This window comes from Achroia grisella, unplaced genomic scaffold (genome assembly GCF_030625045.1).
Source record: "Achroia grisella isolate CSIRO2021 unplaced genomic scaffold, CSIRO_AGI_Agris_v1 utg781, whole genome shotgun sequence".
NCBI lineage: Eukaryota > Metazoa > Arthropoda > Insecta > Lepidoptera > Pyralidae > Achroia > Achroia grisella.
This window is the reverse complement of record NW_026713021.1, coordinates 630,237-649,950: the sequence shown is the minus strand read 5'-3', so window position 1 is coordinate 649,950 and position 19,714 is coordinate 630,237. Positions and strand designations below refer to the sequence as shown.

At 32.8% G+C, this 19,714-nt stretch overlaps 1 protein-coding gene across 1 annotated transcript; it reads right to left on the bottom strand.

Annotated features, from left to right (window-relative positions):
* Positions 1–2,213: 2,213 nt before the first annotated feature.
* LOC131851169 (WD repeat-containing protein CG11141) lies at positions 2,214–19,480 on the bottom strand. The gene is made up of 9 exons (XM_059201615.1): positions 19,149–19,480; positions 16,992–17,155; positions 16,333–16,456; positions 15,511–15,674; positions 14,494–14,665; positions 13,665–13,864; positions 11,540–11,643; positions 3,541–4,036; positions 2,214–3,096 (listed from the first exon to the last, which is right to left on the bottom strand). The coding sequence occupies exons 1-9, from the start codon at positions 19,371–19,373 to the stop codon at positions 2,646–2,648; spliced, it is 2,100 nt and encodes a 699-aa protein (XP_059057598.1). The 5' UTR covers positions 19,374–19,480; the 3' UTR covers positions 2,214–2,645.
* Between the last annotated feature and the right edge of the window lie 234 nt (positions 19,481–19,714).

Below are 19,714 nucleotides of genomic sequence, written 5' to 3'. Positions count from 1 at the left end.
TCATTAATTACTGGGTTACAATGACTAATCCTTCTTAAATAGTAATTCGATAATTTTTATTTAATTGCAATGGAAAATACAAGCTGACAGTCCATGTTATGATAAGTGGTAATAGGTCCAATATATGAACGTTACCACAACGTATAATATAATACACGCAAACATTACTGTAACCATATAACATTCTACAGCAGTAATGCGTCGAGTATCTGTTACAAATAATAATAGTACTATTATATAATTTTATTTATATATACTTGGATATACCTATTACGCTATATCCAAGTATAAAATGCATGCAAAGTCTGTAGAATTACCATTAATACTTTTTAAAATAATCTTATATTAAATACAAATAAACATCGCAGCGGCTTTTGTATTGATTGCCGCATGCATCCTTATGTAAAGTGCGAATACTGTAACTACCATATAGTAATTTTTGTAGCTGTGACGTGGTCGTGTGGAATGAGTAGTCATGCTCACTAAAATGTCCAGACATGTGGCGGCGTGGTGGGCCGGGTCAATGGGCTCCCTAAAATATGGTCGAGCGCAGTGATGGCTGGCTCATCCGTCATACTCGTGAACGAGTGCTGCTTGTAGGGACTGGTCTGCTCTTATCACTACGACTGATTTAATCTTGTAGCATGATTATATTTGACCCAAAAAATTAGTGCTTGTTGGTACTTTGTATTCACACGTTTCGACTTGTAAATGTAAACTTACAAGGATTATTTAAAAGAGCAACACACAAGTTTCTTGCTCGTTCTTCTTGTGATGAGACAGCTTTCCGAACGAGTGGTAGATAAAAAACAAATTGTTATGACTATTCAAAAGTGCTTAAATTAAGTTTATTTGAATAAATGATTTTCTATTCTATTCTATTCATCTTTTGGTTCTTAAATAAAAGGTAAAGTGTAACCGTATAAATACAATTTAGACAATAAAAAGTAAAAACAGGAATCAAAATATTTCTTACAATTAAAAAAAATACGAAACAATTTTAATATTAATTTAATTTAAAGCAAGTTTTTATTCTTGTCTGAAAATAACAGACAGATTGGGGGAGAACGGGTGTAAATATCTAAAAATATCTGTAAATGGCCAAATGGATTGATTACTTCATACTACTACTTATAAATCATGATAAATCTATGTTTTTACGAGAGCAATAAATACACAAACAATAACACAATATACAAATATAATACTATAATAATACGGTGACTAGATATCATGACATTCATTTCATATATCAAAAATAAAATAAAATTTGATGTATATTCAACATACTATTTCGGTATATATAATTTGTTAGAATATAAATATGAATTAAGCCAAAGAACAAAAACTATGATATTAAGTAAAAGTTAAAAATAACAAATCAATACTTTCACATATTAAAAAAAATATAAATACGTTTGTTCATAAAGCGCTATAATATATATTTTTAAATGAGTATAATTATAAATTCGCACATACAGCCAATTCAACTATGAATTGACAGTGATCTTAGTAGTACTTATAAGGATATGTGAGGCATCTTCCCATCATCTTCACTTATTAAAAATATTATTGCATTATTAATGTACAATATCAGAACAGTTTAAATTTAAATATGATATTTTAAATTGCCAGACAAACAAGCTTGCGTGAATTCGTTAATGAAAGCTATTAAAAAATATAAAAGACGAGATCAAAAGTAATATCACTCTCCTAAATTAAATATTCGTAATTTAGAATGCAATCGCGAGTATGTAATGTAGTGTTTAATGTTACGTATAAAAGAAGCCTCCGAATAAATGCACTTTCTTATATATCTATTTCAATTCGTCTGTAATCCAGCTATAAAAGTTCTATATGACATTATACTAGCAGCAGCCGAGGCTCGAAAAAGCCGTTCTATCAACTATAGCTTTTCAAAGGATAACCGCTTCGTTTGTTATCCCTTTTAAAGTATGGCTCACACATTGAAAGGGAAATATCAATTGTCGTGACACACTATATTCGAGCGAGTTCACAATAAATGATTAAATATTTAAAATCATTTAAATATTTTTTTAGTTAATCATTACAGGAAAAAATAAATATTTCCTGTTTGTAGTATTCGTTTAGATAATAATAAGGGGATATTTATTGTAAATATATTTTTATAAGCTCCCGATAAATCTCAAGTCGAATTGTACATACAGATTTTCTGGATGTTTTAGCTCAGGACTAATACAATTTCTCCGACATATTTAAGTAAGGTCCACAACATTTACTTTAGCTTCAATTTGCAAGTGTGCAATATGTCTACGACACCTCAATACGTACTTTTTTTAAGTAAAATTAATACTATCACTATCTATACCTAATATCATTTGTTATAATTCAGCGTGAATCATTATTTTTGTCACAATCTAAACGCTATAACCGGCCAAAATTACGTTTAATTTCATCCCTTTCATCCTTTACTGGTGTCATGTTAACATGAAGCATTCATCATGTCAACCAAACCATCGTTATCATTAAAAAAAACCCTAACCTAAAAAAACTGATACAGTTTTTTGGAAACAAAATTTTTGACCAATCAAGATTTTCGGCCGTGGCATCTATTTATACGAAAAACCAAAGGCCAATATGGCTTACTTTGGTTTCTTATTATATCAGATTATTTCCCATTCGCTGTCCAAGTTATCTTCTGGTGACATGATATTGCGCACTTTTTTCCCGTCAAAACCGTTTTGCATTTCCAATTTTAGTTCAATATTCTCGAGGTTCCAATTATTTGGTAACTGCATTACTTTGGGAACCAGGTCAAAAGTGGGAGGAGTTTTTACTTTACCGGTTTCTACCGGCTGTCTAATATCTACCGGTTTAATTTCTTCCGGTTTAATGTCCGCTATTAGACGTTTCGGCGTGACCGGTTTTTCAATTTCATTTACCGATTCGAAGTCAATTTTGTAAGTAGGTACTACAGTGACTTCCCTTGTTACGTCGTCATTTTCTTCCGGCTTATGACTGGCGATGCTAAGGGACTCCAGGTTGAGCATTTTAGCTAAGATCTTTTCTTTCTCTTCAATTTGTTGTTCTAGAAGTTCGTCATTTGGTATGTTGCTGAAACAGAAAATAATTCAAATGTACATAAAATATGTATTATTTCATGTGTAATTAATTAATAAACAAAAACGTAGACTTGTTGTATGTTATTTATACATAAAATGTAACAAAATAAATAAATTTGAATGTAAAATATTTGATTAAATATTAACTTTAGCACACATAATTTTTATTTAACTAGCAAATTAATTTTTATTAGAATGGAATTTTTAGAGACGGATAATTTAAGTATATTTAATACAAAATAAATATCTTCTCGACTCTAGCGTTAGAAGGGGTAGTCAGAAGTAAGACTACTATCGACTATATAGTCATAATACTTGACAAGAGCATATTATAATTCAAATACAACAGGGAGCGACCCTACTGCCGTCATCCGATTATTTTGCTATGTTATCCATCATCAGAAATATTAATTTAAATATAAGAATATATCCTTACTTATATATGCTGATGTCCATAAAACATGGACTGGTGTAGCTAACATTCTCCAATTTCCTCACAGGGGTCGCAAGCCGAGGAGTGCTGGCCCCGGAGCCGCTCTCTCTCCTCCTACTTCTCCTGCTGTGTATCAGTTCTTCATCACACTTCTTCTCCATTATACTGTTGTACAACTTCAACTTCTTCTGTAACTCCTCAGATTTGGCTCGTCTGATCTCATCGTCGGCCGAAACATCTCTGAATTCATTTATAATCGATTCGAGGACATTATTCGAGATATCATTCGGGAGATGTTTAATGGGGGGAAGTTCGAAGCATTCTTCAGCGCTGGCGACGGTTCCGGTCTCGACGTCATTGGTGGTGAAGATAGAAATAGGTTGCTCGAGCACGCTGGTGATGTAGGGTACCGTTTGGTCGAGGGTAATATCCCGCATGGTGTTCACCGCCTGCTGCAGGGATGTGGTCAGCGATTTCGTCATCAAGTTGATGGGTTGCTCTGTCCGGAAGGGAATAGGAAACTTTAAAAATAGTATGTTAATTAAAATAAAAAAGTAAAAGTTTTGTAAATGAAGAAATATCAAACCAATATCTAAATTTTGGTTTGGTTTCCGAAAGAAAAGGGTTAGTATGGATTTTTAAGAGTAATCCCTATAACGCGACATTTTCCATCTGTTTGTCTGTCACAGATCTCTCAATCATAGTGTAGATTACAGTTTTGAATAAAATGCATGCTAACAGTTCCCCCGGCAAACCATCGATTTGTCACTTGATTCGAACTCATCCTCCACTCGTGACTCGCTAGTGTAAACCGTTAGCGCAGGCAGGTCTACCATTCCATTATCATCAATTAAATTAACCCTATATGTGAGATTTATATTATTTTCATTTGGTGATGAGTAAGATCTAATTGTAAAACAGAACTCATTCAAGTGGCGAGGATTCTAAATTATCACCATTCATCATTGCCTTGCCTTTATCCCATTATTTGGGGTCGGCGCAGTATGTCATTCTCTTCCACTGCTCTCCATATCATATCATCTTTCACACAATCCATCCATCTTTTCTTATTGACATGGTCCTCATTCCTCCGCATAACATGCCGATACCAACTCAATCTGTTCTATAATTTTTAATTCTAAATTATCACCATTATTGTTCTGTTTACAGAACAAGTTCAGAATCTTCTCAACGCGTGTATCCATAAATATGAGGAGAGATTCATGCAAGCAGTCAATAATATGAGACTTACGTACTTTTAAAAATCACGGGATATTACCATGTTTTATTTATTTTTATTCTTTCAGTAGTAGCAACAAATGCCAATAAAATATTTTATTTACCATCTACCCGTAATCATGGCGGTTGAAACACTGCTGAAATATCAGGAATTCAATAAAAATAAATAAAACACGGTAAGATCCCGTGATTTTTACTAATTGTACGTAAATAATGATCGCGTCAAATTTAAAACATTTGATAGCAGATTATGATGATAATGATCGTGTAATGATATCTAAGCACTTTATTTTGCATTCAGTTAGTATCTATCTGATTATATGAAAGAAACAAAAATTTAAAAACAATGTTTAAGAAGATTTTTATGCTCTGTCTTTTGACCTGAATTTGGATTACCTGATGCATTATAAAAAAATATAAAGTGCTTATATTAAGTTTATTTCGGGTGATACATTCACGTTCATGATGGCTGGCTCATTTTTAATTGATATAATAATGTATTTGGAGCAGATATGTACCTATGTAGTTCGAATTATTTACTCGCAATGGAGGTAGTATATATTGGTAAATATGTAGCAGATATAGAATCAATTATAGTTTAGATTATATAAAACATTTACCAACGTATGTAATATATATAACATACAAGTTTGGCTTTGACAAATTATTCTAAATTACAATTTTCCAAAAAACGTATTTTTTTTTTAAATAATATTTGTGCAAGCATCATTACATAGAGCCATTGCTCAAATACATAAATATACCAAGCAAGAATAAAGAAGCAAAGGAACTAAGTTGGACATCACAAAAAATAAAAATGCATATATTACTACAAAAGTATATTTACATATAAGTACAATGGCCATGCTGATATCCAGTCTACACTCTAAATACAATACAACAAAGTACAATTTCCGGTGAACATAAATAATACATTTAAGTAAATATTTATCAGATATATTAACGAAAAAATCTATTATCTAAAAGCGTCACAAATTGTTTTTTGTGGTAACCGATTTGTAATTCTAACGCGTTTATGAGTCAACTCCCAAACAGTTGACCCAAAACCAACATATGGACCCGACCGATCGCCATCCAAATAGTGTTATAATACAAATGTAAGACGCTTAAGAGTCAATATCCGAAGTTCGACCGACTCCAAACCAACATACCGACTCGATCGATCGCCAGCTTCATTATACTGTAACGAATATTCTTGGTGCTTTCTATGTATATTATGTATGTATTTAAAAAACAAATACTTTTTTTAAATACATATATAATATACTCATGAATATAAATGTTTGAACCCGCGACCTTCGAAAGTAAGGCGGTGTGCTAAACCGAAATCTATTTATATTTTTTCTGATAAATAAATTACTTATTGAAAACTTGTATTGTAGCCAGTATCATACAACCATGGAGTATTTTAAAACGACAGATACATTTTAGATTAAATATAGACGTATGTTAATATTGTCTTTGCCCAGAATGAGTCGACCGACTCACTCTTGTCCTTTTGGTACGTATTAATATTATTTGGTGTAAATATAAGTACAATAACTAAATCGAAATTTGTCTTTATAGCACTTTATTATAATTGACACAACATACTAGGTATATCTAATACCCTCAACACACGTACATACAGTTCTAATAAATAATCAACTGACATTTCTATAACATCAGTCAATAAAAAAAATATTACTATATTTGAAAAAAGAATATTACTATTTCTATTTCAATTTGTCTTCTATCCTAATAGGGACCTATACATAATTTGCGTCACATGATTGTCATAATTTTGTTACCGTTCCCCCATCCTTGTCATTCTTGTCACAGTTGCTCACAATTGTGAAGAATCCCCCTGCTCAGTCACGTCACATATTTCGCAATTTTAATCATTATTATGCAAATATTATTACATTTTTCATTAATCGCTTACATTCGATATTTGAATACTTAACGAGAATTCAATGGATTCACCGTGCGGGTGTCGGGTCCATCGTGTGCCAGAGAGGGAAACTCCGAGCAGTTCCTGGGACTTGTGATACGGGTGTTGGTTTAAGAGTACTCCTTGTTAACGTACGATCTTAACACTAACATTTACCTTCACCGTTCTTTGAATATTGTCTTTTGAAATTTTTTGACATTTAGAACCCCTTGTCACACAATGTCACACTTTGTCAACCCCCTATAACTTGTGACGTAATTTATGGATGATCTCTGGTTGTGAGATGATTTAGTATGAGCCGGGTGTAGATTTAAGGGTGCTCCTTGTTAACGTACGATATTAACACTAACATTCACCTTCACCGCTCTTTGAATATTTTCTTTTGAACATTTTGACATTTAGGACCCCTTCCATTCTTTGTCACACAATGTCACACTCTGTCAACCCCCCATAACATGTGACGTAATATATAGATGGTCCCTAGTTGTGAGTTATGTCTATACACAGAACTATTTCTCTATTGAATAAATAGAAACGTCAATTAAACTGTACCTACGCGTGTAGTGGGTAAAAAAATCAACATTTATAACTACACGATATGCTTATATATTAACGGACGGATATATTTAATTCTACTGTTATTGAATACTAATAGGTATCACTTATACTTAAACCCTGGAAAAACTTCATCAAACCAGCTGAGAAGAATTGACAAGTGTCAATTCTTCTCGGCTCAATCTTCCGAACTGACGGTATATTCTACTTATCAGAATTGTCTCTAATAGACTTAAGTCAATGATATTTTCATGAATTATTTTTAAAAAGTACATTCACAGAATAATCTCTAATAGACTTTAAGTCAATTATATTTTCATTATTTTTAAATAAGGGTGAATGTATATTCACCGTTGAGCTAGCTGAAAATCAGTGTTTTGCTCCTTGAGTGATTCTCCACACTGTACTATGGGCTATTTTGTAGAGCTGTAGCACATACATGCAGGTTTACCCATATTCTATTGTATTGGTTTATAACTTTAATCTGTATTGTATACTATTTGTAATTAGCCTATATGTGTGTACAAAGATACAAATAAACTCTTATTTGTATCTTAGTATCTATCTATTAATTTTTTTATCATATAATTACTTACATATATGCAAAAGAAACATACCCTCACGACTGTGATAACAGATGGGGTAGTCAGAAGTATTGTCATCTGTCGATGTTGTGTTGAACGCAACACTTAACATGTCCACATTCCGCTTGGTATATTAAAATTCCCCCTGGCAGAGGACGAATCTAGTGCCATTTCTCGTCAATTTATTATTTTATTTTTTCGTTGTTGTTAGTATAAATTGACATAAAAGTTTTTTGTTTTTGGTCAGATTTAAACTGAAGACCTTTTGGATATAAAGCACTAGTGTAAACAACTCGCTGATTTAATTACTAATTATCATACAATTAATTATATGTATATAAATAGCAGATATAATTCAAAATGAAATATATATATAGATACATAGCACCTTATTACTTAACAGATTTTTTTGGTTTAATTCCGCTACAATTAGCATTGATGTGTGTGACAATAAATAAATATTCAATGCGGAAACCTGACCATCGCTACTGGAAGCGACACTACCTTCAAATTCAAATTAAAATTAAAAAATCATTTATTCATGTAGGACATTTTAGCCGCTTATGAACGTCAAGTTTTTACATTATAATTTTTTTCCCTACCGTCCAGTTCGGTATATAGATCCAATTGAGAAGAATTCTTCTCTAATGGTGATCAAATTCTGACTGTTATTGAATCTACACCCATACTGCGACATGTGTTTAGCTGAACAAGGCATGATCAGGCAATAAATAAAGCTCTTAGGAGCCTAGTGTTGACTGTATTCGTAATTTAGTCGCCGAAGAATGATGAAGATGTCCTGTTCAGAGGCAAAGCACGTGTTACAATAAGGGTGTAGATTCGTAACGCTTCCAGTAGGAGTGGTCAGGTTTCCACACTGAATATTTGTAATCTCACACATGCTAATGATAGCGGAATTGAACAAAATAATATACATTAAGTAATGAAATTGACTTCCGCAAAATAATACCTAATTAGTTAAAATATACATAGCACCCTGTCACAACTATAAGTAGCAGTATAGCCGAGTATACTCAAGCATACTAAATACTGGAAAATACACAAAATATACTCTACAATTTAAGCTAAGAGGCACGTCAAATGCAATTAGCTTCACACGATTTTAATTTCTAATTATATAATGGAATAGAGTGCATTTTCATGCAGTTATATCGTTTGCACATTACAGAGTTAAAAATCTCAACTGTTTACAACGTCCATTACAATTCTAGTGTTAGCCTTGAACAGTGTTGCCAGGTATTATATATTTTTAGCAGTTAGTAATTATTTAAAATTAGAATAGACGTCTAGCTGAATTAGTCCGGCTATATTAAAATTGGCCCTGTTAACACTGTTCACATATATTTGAAATGAGTAACTGACAGTGTAATGGGCACTTAAAGTGCTGTAAATGTCGTGCAAAAGATACTACAAACAGCGTGAAGCGTGAATAATTTGCATCACTATAAAACTAAAATATAAACGATAATGTAATCATGCAAATATGCTAATTTCTTTAATCTCATGATAAGTATATAAGAAGCCATATAAAATAACACAACCTTGTGTTTACTAAAACAATAATTCAACTACAGTCTCACTAGCATAGTTGTGAAGTGATAAAATTACGTCCGCCATGTTTAAAAGTTTCGATTGACAGATAAATTTATTTAATGGCAACACCAGATAAACATTAGCACCGATTTTTAATTCACAGATAAGTCATCGGCACTTAAGTACAACTACATAAAGCACAAAGTTACATAATAAAAAAAAAAGGGGTACAGATAAAAATTAAAACTAGTATATAAAACAAAACAAATACCATTGGAATGCTACACAACTAGTCAACATTGTATATGATCTAGAACTCGCATGCAACGAAGCATTTAGACTAGGGAATATCATATTAGGCACATACTTATAATTATGTCTTTTATATCATTATGTTATAAGAAATTATATAAAATGAATCTTACATTTATATATAAAAATACTTTAAGTTTCGAATTCCTATCACATTTTTTAAATTTATATCCGCACAAAGTGCTTTGTAAACATATTTATATTAAGAAGATTCTACTCAGCTCTCTAAACTTATTTCTAAATATCACTCAAGTTAGATATACAATAAAAACACATTTTAGATAAGAGGTTACAATTGTAAGACGTTTTTCTCTGAGATTTTTATTTAAACTTCAATTAATGCAACATATTTAAAAAGAAATAGTTATCATACGTTTTAATTTAATATTTGTTTTATGCTTGTCCTTCATGTAATAGGTTTGTGTCACTATTATAATGATATTCATATTCCGATGTACGAATACCTTAAATTAAATGATATACCAAAGAAATGAAATAAAAAAAAAACAAAAATACATTATTTCTATTCCATAAGGCACATCAACAAAATCATAGTATTTTATATTAATTAGTGAATATTCGAAACAAATTTAGAGAGAACGTTATATATATAGGAAAAAAATAGATCTAACTTAGTGTGTCACTAGCCTACTTTGGTTAGTTTTATAATGGCAACTACGGTTTCTTTGTCGTTGTAACTAATGGAACATTAAGAGGTGTTCACACTTAACGGAGCGCACTATTAAGTACCAGGAAATTATCACAAATCATTAAGTAGTTAAGTACATATCATCATTAAGTTTAAAATTACCGTACACTGTGATAAAATTAAAAATAACACGCGCAACACTTTATAACACCTCGTCCATATTAAATTTTATATAAAATTCCATTCTGAAGCCGTCGATGATATATTTTTTAGCATTTTCGTCCCCCCCATCCCCTTGATGAGATATCCCTCCCTCCATCCAAAATCACGTGTATTTTTAGTACCTACAATTAATTATTTTTTCTTTATAATCCGATTTTATTCTAAAAAAGTCATAATCCCACTCTACGCGGCGTTTTTCTTTTTAGAAATCGAGCGTTTGACAAAAAAATATATACACGTGATATCTTACTACACTCACTTCGTGATATTTCGTGATTTTTGCCGAACCCCCTACTCTCTTTAGAGCCTCACGACAGTAATAGACAGCCCTATTCGAAATCCTAGCAGACCATTGTATATACTTTATATAAGCATAATAATATACTGTATTACTTAACATTAATTTTAATTATTGTCGTATTCGTTAAATATATTTTTTAATATATTTAATATTGTCCATTGGAATTTGGTATATTAATCATTGTCGATTTTCTTTAATACATTTAATATTGTCCATTGGAATTTGGTATATTAATTATTGTTGATTTTCTTTAATACATTTAATATTGTCCATTGCAATTTGGTATATTAATCATTGTCGATTTTCTTTAATATATTTAATATTGTCCATTGGAATTTGGTATATATTGTCTTTAATACATTATTGTCCATTGCAATTTGATATTATTTATTATATTTGTTCAATTATGGATTTTCTTTAAATTATTCTTTAATTTTCTTTACATTTAATATTGTCCATTGCAATTTTGTATATTAATCATTGTCGATAATATTAAATATTGTATAAATTTTTTTTATATTTTTTTTATATTTATTATAATTTCATAACCATCTTATGTTGCTGTTCGATTGAGCGCTCCGTTAGGTGTGAAAGGGCTTAAACCTAGCTGGGGATGTGTTTGGTGAACAGACCTGGTGCCCTCGCGGCTGGCTCTGGTGCATGCGCGAGTCGCACCAGGGAGCGGGGACCTTCCAACACGAAGATCTCGTCCTTGTTCACGGACACCGACAGGATCCTGGTGGAATATTCAGTTTTTTAAATATACAGACTGTATTTTTTTAATAGAAATATTATTGGAATGTGTATAAAATTTACAGTAAGATACCAAAGGATGTACGGGAATTATATAATGTTTGTGTGTGTGTGAGATTGTGTTTTGACACTTTTTTTATTTGACTTTTGTGGAAATTGCGGAAATCTATAGAACTTCATAGTTAAATAAAATGCAAAGCTGAGTAAAATTGAAAGTGGAAATGAAAATTAACATTTAAGGTAGGTATGCACTATTTGGAAAAAGCGATTAAATCAATTCCAACTCCCTTGAGGCTTAGTTTTTGATAGTAAAAATGAATGAAAATAGAGAGATATTTGTAGAGACGTTTAATACAGCAGAGTGTAGTGACAGAAGGAATAATAAAACAATTGTATAAAAAGAACTCTCCTATTTTAAATATGGATAAATATAAATAAATAAAAAGGAATATAAAGACTACCAGAGACCTACAATACGAGAGTCACTCTCATTGTAGGTCTAACACTGATGGACACTATCACTGAAATATTAGAGTTTGATGGAATGAAAATAATTTCGTATTTCTAAAACAAAATACGTTTACGAGACGAGATAATATATATACATATATATATATATATATATATATTTATATATAACAATAAGAATCGTACACTATATAACATAATAACCTATGGACAATTCACACAGCGCTATCTAGACCCAAGTTAAGCTATCAAAATTGTTATAGGTACTAGATAACTGATACAAATACATAGAAATATATTTTTTCGTAAATACATAAATATTATACATAGAAAACACCCAGACAATCATACTCATGAATACAAATGTTTGTGCCTTGCGAGGAATCGAACCCGTAACCATGGAGTAACCGTGGAGTAAGGCGGTAAGCTAAACCGCTAGACCACCGAATTCGTCAACATTAATGTAAATTAAGGATAAATACAGACAAAGAATTAAAGGATAGACACTCGGCTCCTTCTGCCTATTCCTAGAAGCATCCATTTACCTTATTCACTAGGTCACAAGTTCGTTAATGTTTACGTTAAGTTATACAAGGAAAATAAGTACAATAACCTGTAATCTGTTTTACGTACACACAATAAGGAATGTTTACTTAAAATTAAACTTAATATACTTAAATATATTATGTACTAGTTGACCCGCGCAACTTTGACTACGTCTCATTTCCACACCTTTTCCAATATTTTTCATTGCTGCTCCGCTCCTATTGGTCGTAGCGTAATGTTATATAGCTTAAAGCCTTCCTCGACAAATGGACTATCCAACACAAAAATAATTTTTCAAATCGAACCTGTAGTTCTTGAGATTAGCGGGTTCAAACAAATAAACAAACTCCTCAGCTTTATAATATTAGTATAGAAGATGTAAGTATATACTTCATATGGGAAGTTACGGATATTTTATCAAATCGAAAAGTAAATATTCTCTGAATTGGATTTGACGGCCACAGTGGTCTAGCGGTTCAATATACCGCTTTACTTCTGATGGTCGAGGGTTCGATTCCTCGCATCGTACAAACATTTGTATACATGAGTATGGTTGTTTGTATCGGGCTGTATGATTTCTATGTATATTATTTATGTATTTACAAAAAATATCTATCTATTCATATCAGTTGTCTGAATCATAACACGAGCTCTGCATAGCTTGGGACTAGATGGCGCTGTCTGAATTGTCCATAAATATTATTATAATTATTAAAAACAAAAAAAAACATAACTACAACATTCAGCGCCGAATGCTTTATTTCGTAGCTACTTCATATACTCTATATTACGAAATTCAGCGCTGAATGCTTCATTTCGTACATACTTCATTTTTCATTTTTTATTTGTTACCTACTTCATATAGGGTATCTATATGAAGTATCTATAGTATAGGGTATCTATATAAAGTAGGTAACAAATTAAAAATTCAGTACTGAATTCGATGAGAACCTTTTATTTTTGAAGTCGGCAGATTAATCATTAACTTACCGCCTGAGGTCATCCACAACAGCAACCGCGGTCAACGACCTCGGGTCCAGGATGTACAGGAAGTGTTCGTTGTGCGACACGAGGAAATGTTCGCGGAATACGAACAGTGGTCCCAGGTTGTATTCCCCGTCTGAGTGCGAGTGCTTTTTGAGCGACGGGTTCAGCAGTTCTGCTACAGTCAAGGGGTTGGATATTGCTTCCTAATAAGAAAAAAATTGTAGTTATTAATTATTTGTATTCGAATAGAATAAGAATTCTTTCTCGCAATATAGCGTAATTTGGAAATCACGTGACCTATGTCACAGCATAAGTCACGTGACCTACGTCTCTGCATAAGTCACGTGACCTATGTCTCTAGTCTCAGAGCCGGTGTAGCGATGGTGATGCGATAACGCCACTTAATTTAAATTTAACTATCAATTGTATATTTGTTAATTTAATTTAATTATTGATACAACATTAGAACAAATAATTAATCCATTCATAATTTAAGATCCACACTCTTGTCGATGGACTCTTGCCACTTTCCACAAACTTCCATCATGCTTTTTAAATATTGATCTTATCAATATTTAAGGAGTATGATGGAAGAAAAAAAAATTGTAACATGTGCCCTTTTTATTTATTTATTGCAGTATTACAAAAATATAAAGCACATGCATACAAAATTATTTTTGTGACGCCTTGAAAGGGCATGGCTATATAAGCACAGGACCTCTCAATATTATAATTCAAATGATAAAATGTTCTATACTACAAAATTAACTTCAAAATTATCTCCTTCCTTTATTGTATTCTGCAAATTAATTATTTAAGAAAAAATAGTAACCTTGAAGAGGAGCGTCTGGTGCACGTGCCCGGCGCGGTCTGCGCGCCAGAGCCGAAGGCCTGCACGCGCGCAGTACGCCGCAGCACCCGCGCCCCCGACGGAGCCCCCGCCGGAGCCTCCGCCGGAGCCCCGCGCGTACGAGTACGAGAACACCGCGCCCAACGCGCACAAGCTGCAAACCACATCTCGTCAGCACTCAAAATCTTACTAATGGATGGATGTTTGTTACTCTTTCACGCAAAAACTACAGAACGGGTTTTGATGAAACTTTACAGTAATATAGCTTATACATTGGAATAACACATGGGCTATAATTTAAATATATATTATGTAAATTGGGCGAAATATAATGATAAGTGTGATGCAGACGAAGTTGCGATGTTGCTGACCATCCACCATCTATAAGATATATTTTAGAATTAAATATTTATTAATATCAGGCAGCAGGCAGTTCGAGATACGGTTAAAAATATGTTATAAAATTGCCAGAAGAACGCATACAGGATCTAAATATATTCTATTTGTTTATGGGACTCACAATTTCTGTTAAATACATACATAATATATCTAAAACTCAGAGCAATACAAACTCATCTCGAATTTTAATGTTTGACATTTTGCAGCCATGCTCGTGTAACATAAACCGTAGGGTCGTCAGTTTATAAAATATGTACTAGGAAATACTCGTTTTTCTTTATATTTGTAACAATTAAACTAAAAACCCTGAAAAACCCACACCGGATCGATTACAACAATTCTATATATCAACCTGACAGGGTATATTGCTAGCAATAAGATCATCAAACCACATTACTCACAATTCCTTTTCCCCGTACGGAAAGCATTTTTTTAATTTATAGTAATATCCCGCTTCCTTTGTGGCGACATCCTTTTGGCCTATTTTTGTTCTTTTTAATCCTATACACGGTTCCTTTGTTTCTTTTTTTCTTTATTTTACGGAGAGTCATGTGTATAATTTAAAAATATGTTTGAAAATTTAACAAATCAAAATATTACTTCTTGCGGTCCTTCTTGCCCAGTTGTGAGACATGCCACCGCGCGTCGCGTCGCTCGCACACGATGCACCGGTACACACTGGATACCAGCAGCGTGTTCTGGTAGTAGCTCATTTGCACTATCTCGTGCTCCTCGTTCACAATCTCCATAGACTTGCACAAGTGCTGTATCGGAAATTACATTATACTGTAACCTACATAGACTTTATATATAATATTATAACTAGTCTAGACCCTGAGAAAGGACATAGACTACTTTTTAATGCGAAAAAAGGATAGTAAAGTGTTGAAAGGAGTGATGAAAGTTTGTAAGGAAGTGTTGTCATTTTTAAAGCTAGAGGCTTGAAACTTATTTTTTAGACTAATCATTATTACATAGTATAAAACAAAGTCGCTGTTGCTATCTGTCCGTCCCTATGTATGCTTAAATCAAACCTAAATACAAATCTAGAACCTTCTTTTTGAAGTAATTTCAAAAATAGCACTCAATAAACCGGAATATATTTACATACAAAATTCCTACCAGATAAATAATAATAAATAAATAACCCTGGACAATTAACACAGCGCCATCTAGTCCCACGGTAAGCAGAGCTTGTGTTATCGGTACTAGACAACTGATATAAATACTTAGATTTTTTTGTAAATACATACACAATATACATAGAAAACATCCAGACCGATACAAACAGCCATATTCATGAATACAAATGTTTGCACCGTGCGAGGAATCGAACCCGCGACAATCGGAAGTAAAGCGATGTGCTAAACCGCTAGATCACGGAGGCCGGCGTAATATAATTTCACATATAAAAAAACTCACCATGTAAAAGTCTATTTCTGTCATTATGATTACACCGTTCTTGTCGCCAGAGAACAGTCTCATGCCATTTTTGGACCATTCTATGGCAGTTATCTTGCTTTTATGAAGATCTCCAATTGTATATCTGTCAAATTGTTGAATTGTAACAAAAAGGGTGTAATAAACTACATTAGTTATATTCTAATGTATAAATATACTTTCATACCAGTATCTAATATATACGGACATAAAGGTATATACGGTATTTACATCATCATTACATAGTATAAAATAAAGTCGCTGTTGCTGTCTGTCTGTATACTTAAATCTTTAAAACTACGCAACAGATTTTGAAGCGGTTATTTTTAATTGATAGAGAGATTCTGCGAAGCCGGGGCGCGTAGCTAGTCAATAAAATTTTACAAAATTGTTATTAGTCTGTCTGTTTATCCTTGCTAATCTCTGAAACGGTTGGAATGATTTTGACGGGCCTTTTACTGGTTGATAGCTAATATTATAAGGAGTAACTTCTTAGGATTTATTTTAGAAATTTTATTTATTTTAATAAATACAAATTTTTAATTATTTCTTATAATTCCATGCAGACGGAGTCGAAGAATAGTAGAGAATAAAGAATTTAACAATAGGTAGGGACTCCTTATTTAGGAAAAGATATTTACCTTTCAACTTTAGGTTCTACTTTAGGCTTTAGTGTATCCGGGACATTCTCAGGATGCTCCTTGGGTATCTGGAACACAGTGACCTGACCTGCAGCATTGCCAGCACCCACCATGAAGTCCACTGTGCTTACAATCTTCACATAAGTGATGGGGCTTGTTGTTGCCTAAACATAACAGAAAATAACAATGATTAATTGATTTACTTTTACGAGTTTAATTACTAATAAACAATGATCCGCTTGTGGTAACCATAATTTACAGGATATAGAATATTATTCAATTGTGGTTGATTCTTGGGGAATTTGATGACCTCTGTTGGTCTAGCAGTATAGGATACTGCTTTACTTCCGATAGTTATGGGTTTGATTCCTCTCACTGTACAAATATTTGTAGTAGTTGTTTGTATTGATCTGTGTGTTTTCTGTGTATATCATGTATGTATTTAAGTATTTATATCAGTTGTTCAGTATCTGTATCATAAGCTTTGCTTAGCTTGGGACTAGATAGTGTTATGTGACTTGTTCAGGGTTATTATTATTAATAAGTCACAGAGTACTAACTGATTTCACTTCATTCTCATTATGTTCTCCTCTACAAGGCTCTGCCTGTAGTACAATAGATGCATCATTCCTATGAATTCATGAAGAATCAAGTCTGCCTGGGAGTGGTGGGGGTGCAGGTTAGGGACTAGAGCAAACCCTTTTGTATCGACGTCAACTTTGGTGGTTTAAACCCACTGGAAACTGGGTTTAACATGTTCATACTGGGGCCGATTTTAATGTTTTTTTGCTGCACGCAGCACTCTAATTGATGCCACACTTCATCTGGTGGCGCTGGGCCACTGGTGGTACGCGCCGTCCAATGAGACAATCTAGCGCGGGCCACGGGTGCTACGCGCCGTCCAATGAGACATTCTAGCGTGGGGGCCACCGGTGCTATGCACCGTCCAATGAGACATTCTAGCGCGGGCCACCGGTGGCCAGCGCCGGTGTGATCGTGTTAAAACCTTGAGGGTGGGTATTACCTAAATTTATAAGTTGACAAACACTAGGACAAGTACATTACACAATATTTATAGTAACTTAAGTTAGTATAAATATTGTGTAATAAATAGTGTGTACACTATTGTATACACACCTAATATCCATAGTTGTAATGTAACTGGAACACCTTAAAAAATCCATTAATTCTAGTCAACAGTAAACATTGAATATGACAAAAGAACTGATATTTCTGTTTACAGAAATAATTCATTATCTTGTTAAGAGATAATGGTTCTGTCGACAGTTTACATATGACTTAATAGCACTTTAATGTATTTCTTATCTACACTATATTGTTTCCTTTACTTGGAGAAAGAATCACTTGGTCCTAGTTCCTTTAGGTTGTGTGGGTTCCAAACTACCCTCATCATAGTTATATATTTTTGTTTTTACTTACTCAGTCTTCTTTTTAATCTTATTAAATATTGATGTTTTTTGCTGAATATGCCACCTCTATTGGAGGTAACAATACATAAATACTACTAACTAGTAGTAACAACTTTTTCTTTAATAAATGATAATATGTTACACATGGATGCATTAATGGTACACAGGTGAGGAGCTTATGCAGGATATTAGAATAAGGATAAAGCCAGGTACTGACCTGGACCACTGACTGTAGTGGATCACATAATTCAAGTCTTAAGAATATTATTAATGTTATTATAGTCTTTATTTCATACTGTAAAATAATTACTAAAGATAACTTAGCATAAATCTGCTAAACAAAAAGTGGCATTATCACTTAAAGCAAACTCTTACAGACTAATATTTATCAATAAAACTTGTAGTATTTTCCAATGTTTATGCATTTGAGTATTTCAGAATAAAATACATGCATTTAATTTACTACAGAAATCCTAATAATCGAAAGATAAACAACACTTGTACATATGATATATATTTCTACAAAACCTACATACATAATAATTAAGTAACATTATGGAAATAGAAGACATATAATTCAGTTGTAAATTAAGTTATAGTGTGTATTTTGCATTCAAAACCAAAATAGTTCTCTACCTGCTTTGTCTATCGAAAGTTTGTCTGCGAAAATGTGTTACAAGGTAAACGAAAGCGACATTGAAAACATATGGATGTTTACGAAACTTACCTCGCATCTTAGTCTTTGGATATTCCCCTTTTTTCGGTCGTACCAGTACACTAAGCCCACGTTTGTCCCCAATGCAATATACTCCGTGACCGCATCGACACAAGTCAAGCAGAGTTCATTGGAAAAAATTCCATTTTGTATGCGAGGTGGAATTAAATTTAAAATATGCGACGACGGTGTCCATTCACGTACGAAACCCTCTTCGGCACCTCCGGTCACTTCCATTTTAATATAGCTTTACAGTATCAGAAAATTATTGAATAAACTTATTTTACACAACCATACCATGTTTTCCATGCAAAATGAATTATTAATTGAATTTTATAAAAAGCGAAGACGAAAACAACAAGTAAACTACCAATAGAATAGATTTCGAATATTTTTGACAAATGTCAATTTCAAATAATTTACGTATCGATTGATACGATACGACTGACATATATGTCAAAATAAAGTTTAACTGACTTCCAAGGAATCCTACTACGTTGTTGTACCTTGGCTACTGCAGGGCAAGAGGGAAGTTTGAAAGGGAGAGACGCAGAAACACTAAACAAAAAACAAAAAGT

Bases quoted from the DNA above. Each gene is read 5' to 3' on its own strand.
- LOC131851169 (XM_059201615.1), bottom strand. From the start codon at position 19,373: ATGGAAGTGACCGGAGGTGCCGAAGAGGGTTTCGTACGTGAATGGACA. The intron at 11,644-13,664 runs GTAAGTTAATGA...ATATTCCACCAG, and splicing joins GTTGTGGATGACCTCAGGCG to GATCCTGTCGGTGTCCGTGA. The intron at 4,037-11,539 runs GTCTGTTCACCA...CCTTCCGGACAG, and splicing joins GCCAGCCGCGAGGGCACCAG to AGCAACCCATCAACTTGATG.